General features: G+C 42.8%; 1 protein-coding gene across 1 annotated transcript; it reads left to right on the plus strand.

The window, feature by feature from the left end:
- Positions 1-1,815: 1,815 nt before the first annotated feature.
- On the plus strand, positions 1,816-7,011 carry LOC123817916 (carcinoembryonic antigen-related cell adhesion molecule 1-like). The gene is made up of 3 exons (XM_045837703.1): positions 1,816-1,843; positions 2,872-3,222; positions 6,731-7,011. The coding sequence occupies exons 1-3, from the start codon at positions 1,816-1,818 to the stop codon at positions 7,009-7,011; spliced, it is 660 nt and encodes a 219-aa protein (XP_045693659.1).
- The last annotated feature ends 429 nt before the right edge of the window (positions 7,012-7,440 follow it).

Here is a 7,440-nt window from a genome sequence, read left to right on the forward strand (position 1 = left end):
ACCATAGACTCTTTATGTTATTTGGTCCCTTGCACACCTTGTCTGTGTCCTGTAAATGTGAATTAGCCTGTACCCACAACATACAAAACATATACATATATCTCCATTTGGCCAGTTAACCAATTCTAGAGATTTCCATGCTATGTTTTCTCTCACTTTCTAAGAGGCTTTATGCAAATTTGTTTGGATCTTGTTTGAATAAAATGTGTAAGATATGCTACAAAACTGCCTTCATAGGATTTGAGACCTCACTCCCACATATATTATGTCAGTTTGGCTCAGATAAACTCATTAAATTGATCTATAGGTTTGAACGTTTTTATAGTTTGACAGGGCCTTGGAGCACCTCCTCCCTCATGGAGTTCTGTGCTGCTCTGTACCTCATGAATGGTATCATCCATGAAAATGGAGGAGATAACAACTAAGCCACCCAAGTAGAAATCACAGGTTTTCCCAGCAGCCAGGCAGCACAAGCACAAATCCAAGAAACATACATGGGTAGGGGTGGTCTACATGAAGCTGTCCCCTAGAAAATAGAAGGCCCATAGACACTGACTTTCCCTACAGTCCTTTCTTCCTGAGACATGCAGGACATGTCCCACTTCACACCACAAAACTGCAGGTCCTTCTGAGGCTCCTGGTTTTTGGTATTTGTCCTGGGAAGCAAAAGCCAGACTCCTGACAACATGAGAAAAAAGAATAGTCACCCCTGGCAGCGTAGCTCAGTGGATTGAGCTCGGGTTGCAAACCAAAGTGTCGCCGGTTTGATTCCCAATCAGGCCACATACCTGGGTTGCAGGCCACGGCCCCCAGCAACCGCACATTGATGTCTCTCTCTCTCTCTCTCTCTCTCTCTCTCTCTCTCTCTCTCTCTCTCTCTCTCTCTCTCTCTTTCTCCATCCCTTCCCTCTCTTAAAATAAATGGATAAAATATTAAAAAAAAAGAATAGTCCCCTCTGCAATTATCAACGAGTATGACACATACTCATGCCCAGAGTCATGTCTGAGATCTTCTTGCACAGAGGAAAAAAACACCTCAGAGCATTAGAGAACATGGAGAGGACCCAGTGCCCATCTGGGTTTCTGTGTCACAAACAGAAATAATCCAGGTTTGTAGGACATCTGCGACTCTTTGAGTGGTGTTGACAGTCCCAAGACGAAGTCTCAGCAGTGGTCAGTGTTGGCCTTAGTGTATCATACTCTCAGGGACACATGTAACCCCAACAGCATTGCTATTGCAAGTGTACCCTACAGGTCAGTTGGATCAACCTCTCCTCATAGCTTGTCAGATTCAGAGTCATTGACCCACTGCACCTCAGAATCTGTAGTATAACAGGATATGAAGATGTTCCCTTTGTACAGGACAGCAAGAGAAGTGGTTCTAACTTCATATCAAGCAATCACAATTTCTCCTGGAATAAGAGATGTTGACAAAGTTTCAAAGAGGATCTACTGAACAGAATGGGTGACATCATTTTGACAGCTTTTTCAGAGTTAGCTCTAGAAACCCTGTTCTGAGGGGAAAAGTCAAATGTGAAAGAAAGAGGTATGTGGGGGAGGCTATTGTATACCACACAGGGAGCTGTGGGAAATGCCTGAAAGCCAGACACCCCAGGCTTTTGCTTTTCATAATACAATTTGGGAGTCTGTGTTTGTGTATGTGTGGTATTGAGAGACCTTAGAAGTTCTCAGGGAACAAAAATACAATGGTGTAGTACTGGTTACAAGGTACAAGGGTGGCAAAAAGGAGTGCTGGGAGAGGGAGGGTAATGTGCACAGACTCCGCCCCCAGCCCACATGACAAGAATAGTAAACATGCCCCAGAATAAAGCTCAGTACACAGGTAGGACACACAGCATATTGCACCATTCTGGACAGAGGTGCCTGTTAGCCTTTCACAACCTCAAGTTTCTATCAAAAAGGCAGCCACAGAAGAGACAATATACACCATGAGGTCCCTGTCATTCCCTACCCACAGAGCAATTGTCCACTGGCAAGGGCTCCTGCTGGTTGGTAAGTAGGACACAATTCCTTGGGGCTGATTAAGGATCTGACACAGAGACTGGCTGGGATCTGCTGAAGACAGCAGTGTTCTGGGAAAAGAGGGAGTCTTCTGAATGAAACTGAAGCTAAATGAGAAATGAGCAGAGTAAGATGAGGAAGGGGTCTCAGCTAGAGGAGAATCTCATAATCAGGAAATGGTGAGAGGCAGAAAGCCCTCATTTGCTGTGCATTTGCTGTTGTTTGTCATGTTGATACGCTGATTTATCAGGAAGCACCAGAATAATTTTACAAGGAGTGTTAGACATTGTCTTTATCATAACACTTTGCAATAGGCCAATAGATTCCAGGATGTACAGGCCACTGGGATCACACATTCACTCAACCCCATGTATTTCCAGGCTGTTGCAGTCACTGGAGGTAGAAGATGACACAAGCCCTGTTCTCATGGAGCCCATGTTCTATGTAGGAGAGAGGGACAAGGAAGGATGTAGATATGATGTCAGGTACTCACAATAGCCATGAAAAAAGAGAGGATGGGCAGGTAAGAAAGTGAAGGCAGAGAATCTTTAGATAAGATGGTCAGCTAAGATTCCTGTCAAAAATGCCTGTGAGTATCAGGAGAGGTCAGAGCACAGTGAGGGGGAAAGCAAGAGAAACAGCTGGAGAAATGTATTTGAAACCAAACTAATAAAAGCTTCAGAGGTTCTGAAGTACACATGCCTTGTCTCTGACCTTGCCCTGAGAGAAACAAACTGACATGCACACCAAGGCTGAGACATGAAGAGACCTGCTCAGGATTCAGGGCCCCATCTTTCCATCCCAAAACATAGATAGTAATAATGATGCATTTTTTTTTTTATTTCTTAGTTTCACTTTTCAACTTCTGGAGCCACCCCACCACAGCACAATTGGAAGTTGAGTCGAACAATGCTCTCGAGGGGACGGATGTGATTCTGCATATCCACCAGAGGCCTCCCAATGCAGAATACTTCCTGTGGTTCAGGGGAACAACCATTGACAACAATAGTAATATTGCATATCTTGTAGTAAAGACAGGAAGCCTTATAAGAGGTCCTCCAGGTGGACAAGCGAGAGTAGAGGATGATGGGTCCTTGTTGTTAAAGAATGTCACCATGGAAGACTCAGGAACCTACACCTTAATGGTCCTACTACAGCACTGCCGAAAAATAATAGAACATGGACAGCTTACTGTTTACCGTGAGTGATTCCTCTCTGACCTCTTGGTGTCAGGTGGGGTGAGTTCATCTTCACAAACAAAACTGATGTACCCTAGACACTACCTCCATTCCTCTTGACACTGTGTTTCAGGGTGAATTTTAGTACTTCATTCAGCATACAGAGAGAATGCAGACAAATTTTCTAAGGCCTCAGTTCCCTTCTCGTATTTCAGCCTTGCAGACTGTCAATGAAGACAGAAGAATCAGGTTCATAGGACTAAGTTAGCAAAGGGAGACCAGTTTCATTTTAGCTTCCTGAGCACCTGCCTATTCACTTGACCTTGAGAATGACTCTTTTACTTTGTCAGAGCACAGTCTGAGAGGTCCCCTGAAATTCTTACACAGCTAAGCTCAACAAATCCTCCTGAGAATCCTGTCCCTTAATCTTTACTGCCAGGCCCCTGGTGAGCCTGTGCTAGGTTGAGTTTGGCCTCCTCATAAGGGCTGAGTGTGTAACAGTTTAATGGGTCCCCAAGCTACAAGGCTCCTGAGGAGGTCACCAGTCGGGGCTCCTGACTAAGTCCTGCATCTCGCCAGAAATGGAGTTTTGTCTATCATCAACTGAGTTTTGAGTGAAGAGCAGAGGGAGACAGTGTCCTTGTAGAGAGCTGGCTATCTTGGCAGTCTCGGGAAAGTTCAGAAGAAGGTCCATTAAAAGAAACTGAGAAAAAAGATGCTCCCAGAAGGTCCTCATTCACCAGGGATCTGCTAGTCATTCTCCCTGGGAGTACATCAATACCAGATGCTTCTTTTGAGAGGCTCTTCGATTCAAGATTTAGGTCGCATCCTCTAAATATTTTGCAGTCATTACACTGACATCCTTGCAGCCAGATATTCATTGAAATGAAACTGAGAAAAAGGGGGATACTGTCACTAAAGGGGAGTCACACAGACCTTGAACAGGTGATCAGGGCAAGTAGAGTTCTGTATGTAGACACAGACTTAATTTCAATACCTCTGGGGCCTTATGAGGAAGTCTTAGGATTCCTAAACCAACAAAGTGGTTCAGATCCTTTTCTGTTAGGTGTCATCAGTCATAGGAATACAATGTGGTCTGTGAAGGGGCAAAAAAATGGAGTCAATCTATTTTTACTCTAGAAAAAACAGTATATTCAGTAACAATCAGAGTCACTGCATAGATTACCCAGGCATCCCCCTCAACTGGCCCATCCACACCTCCCTGCACTGGACTTGACATCACTTATTTGTTTCCTGTTCTGGTGCAGTCTCTCCCAGCAGATGTAAAGGAAATGACTTTTCTTTCTTATTGTCCACTCTTCCCCTGAAACAAGCTCTGGAAAAATTTTTAACAAGCATTCATTTGGCTTTGATGAATTAGGAGGAAATAAACAGTGATTGTATGAACAAATGAATGAATGATACAAAATCTCTTCAGAGCCTGGAACCTGGATTCAGATTCCTTGGAATGCTCACCATAGGGAATGGGGTTCCTGGACCCAGGAACTAAGAGCATCATCTCAGATCCTTTCCTTCTCTCCACTAAAACAGCACTTGGTGTTTGACTTTGGGCCTGGGGTATTAATAATAATTTTCATATACAGAAGAATTTTAAGTTTTTTTTTCCAATTTTTGTCTCATAGCCACTGAACACAAATTGCCCGCAAGTGCCAGAATTTCAGGAAGTCTATGCTGACCACTTGCTCTAAGACACTGATTTTGCATTTGCACAAGTCCTCACTCGCTCTCAGGAGGGAAAGAATGGCTTTTGTGGTCAAGGACAGAGCACATGATTCTGCTTCCATTATCACCTTCTACTGTCTTTTTTCCTCTTTGCTAAATCATTTTGTGGACCCTGATCTATCATTCATTGGCTCCCTGGTTCACTTCAGTCTCATTCACCTGAAAAGACCTGACCTAGCTCTTAGCCTATGGCCTGAGTAGATACCTTACCACCGGCTTGCTTCTTGTCTCTATGTGTTATTTCTGGTCAAATCCCACCCAGTGTCTAGGATGTCCTGGAAAATAGTGCTTCATAGAAACACGCCTCATTTGGGCAATAGATGTCTATGTAGCTGGAAGGAATGGCTTCTGGTGATGCAGGCACTCAGGTGGTCAGTGTAGAACCAGGAGAATTGCAGTCATCTCTCTGAACCCGTTTTATGTCTTTCCTTAATCAACACTGATACTGAAGGGACACCAGAGAAAATCTGCAGTTTCCCCCAGACATATAGCTGGAGGACATGCATTCTCTGAGTGTTGTGTTTCCCAAACATGTTCTTGTGATATGCTGACCTTCCTTGTTAGTTCTAAGACTCAAGTTGACTAAGAGTGAGAGGTACCAACTGCGACTGAAGACGCTTTTAGAGATATGAAAGGAACCACACAGGGCATTTATTTTCTCTTTCCTGCAGAGGAGAGTTAACCACAACCAACATCACAAGCAACAAATTCAACCATGAGAGCTTTGATTTTCATTTGTGTACATAATAATGATCTTGAGCATTTTCTGTTGTATCTATGGGACATTTGTAGATATTCTTTGGAGAAGTGTCTATTCAAGTGTATTGTTCCATTTTTATAACAGCGTATTTGATTTTGTTGTGGTTGTTGAGTGTAGTGATTTTTTGTGTATTCTAGAAATTAACTTTTTATTTTTCATATGATTTGCAAAATATCTTCGCAGGTTTTATGGGCCACCTTTCAACGTGTTATGTCTTTTTTTGATGAAGAGATGTTTTCATTTTGAGAATATTGAAATTGTCTATTTCCTGTCTTCTTAGGGTCACATTCATAAAATTGCCAAATTCAATGTCATAATGCTTGTCTTAATACATTTTATAAGAATTTTAATGGGTCAGGTCTAACTTTCAGAATTTGATACAATTTGAGTTAATTTTTGTTAGTTTTGACATGAATATGAAATTAATTTTTATATAATTTTGACTTAATTCTGTGTAGTATCAGACAGGGATATACATCATTAATTTTCATGTGGATATTGGGGTTCAACACCATTCATCGTAAAGATGGCATTTTCCCAACTGAAATCCTGGCCTCTTCTCTTTTGAAGTTAATTAATTATTATTTTTATTTATGTTCGTGTATGTCTGTCTGTATTTTCCTGCCACCATTTTCCCCAACCCCACCCACCCCCAACTCCAACCCATAATCCTTTCCCTCTTTGGCTTTGTCCATGGGGCCTTTATGCATGTTCCTTGATGACCCTTTCCCTCTTGTTCCCCTGTTTTTCCCCTCTTCCTTCCCCTCTGGTTACTGTCAGTTTGTTTTTATTTCAGTGTCTCTGGGTATATTTTTCCTGAGGTAATTTGGGGACAGAGAGTGGTTGCAGCTCTTTCCTTAATATTGTCACCTGAACTTAGACAATTGTCCTCAAATGCCTGGACCACACTCTTGTGAGCTTTACCTAAGTCACTGTGGCCTGTGAGAAGCTGAAATCACTGAGGAAGCTATGTGGCTGCATGTCTGGACACCATTCTCAATGAGTCACTTTCTCTGCTTCTCCACAGTGCCTGTGAGTGTGCCCACCCTCCACGCCAGCCAAAACACAGTCATAGAGAATATGGACCCTGTGGTCCTGACCTGCAACACAAACAGTGATGACATCGAGTGGCTTTTCAATGGTGTAAGTCTGCCGCTCACAGAGAGAAGGAAGATGTCACTTGACATGAGAACCCTCACCATATACCCTGTCCTGAGATGGGATGCTGGTGTTTACCGCTGTAAAGCCTCTAACCCCAGAAGTTCTGGCACAAGTGCTCCGCTTCGGCTGAATGTGAAAGTTTGGTGACTCTTTTTCCCCCCTCTATGTTGTTAAACTCCAAATAAAGCAGGGTTTTTTTTTTTTGCAATATCATAATTGATTCATTCTGGGGGTGAATAGTTCTTAAAGATTTGCATTGATTCAGTAAACAGTAGAAACATATACACTGATGTGGTAATTTTTGTTGACATAAGATAACATTTCAGACCACTCTGCACCTTGGTTTGGTTTCATGTGTACCATATCCACACTGGAGGGGTCATTGTGACACTGTGTTGCTCAGGTGATGAGCAGTAGTTGCTTGATAACAAATGAGGAAAGGTAAGGAGCTTAGAGAATATGAGCTCTGTGTCTGTCCCTGAACACATGTGGAGGGGACCTGTTGTAGACAATGGGAATGGACAAGAAGACAACAATGTGAGTGGCAACACTGATTTTTTGTTTCTCTTTATTGTC

This window comes from Phyllostomus hastatus, unplaced genomic scaffold (genome assembly GCF_019186645.2).
Source record: "Phyllostomus hastatus isolate PE091 unplaced genomic scaffold, TTU_PhHast_1.1 phas_contig_236, whole genome shotgun sequence".
Classification (NCBI taxonomy): Eukaryota; Metazoa; Chordata; class Mammalia; order Chiroptera; family Phyllostomidae; genus Phyllostomus; species Phyllostomus hastatus.

What these genes read in the sequence shown, in the direction of transcription:
- LOC123817916 (XM_045837703.1), top strand. Translation starts at nt 1,816, where the DNA reads ATGCCCCAGAATAAAGCTCAGTACACAG. An exon ending in GAATAAAGCTCAGTACACAG is followed by an intron (nt 1,844 to 2,871) that starts GTAGGACACACA and finishes TTTATTTCTTAG; the next exon opens with TTTCACTTTTCAACTTCTGG. An exon ending in TGGACAGCTTACTGTTTACC is followed by an intron (nt 3,223 to 6,730) that starts GTGAGTGATTCC and finishes GCTTCTCCACAG; the next exon opens with TGCCTGTGAGTGTGCCCACC.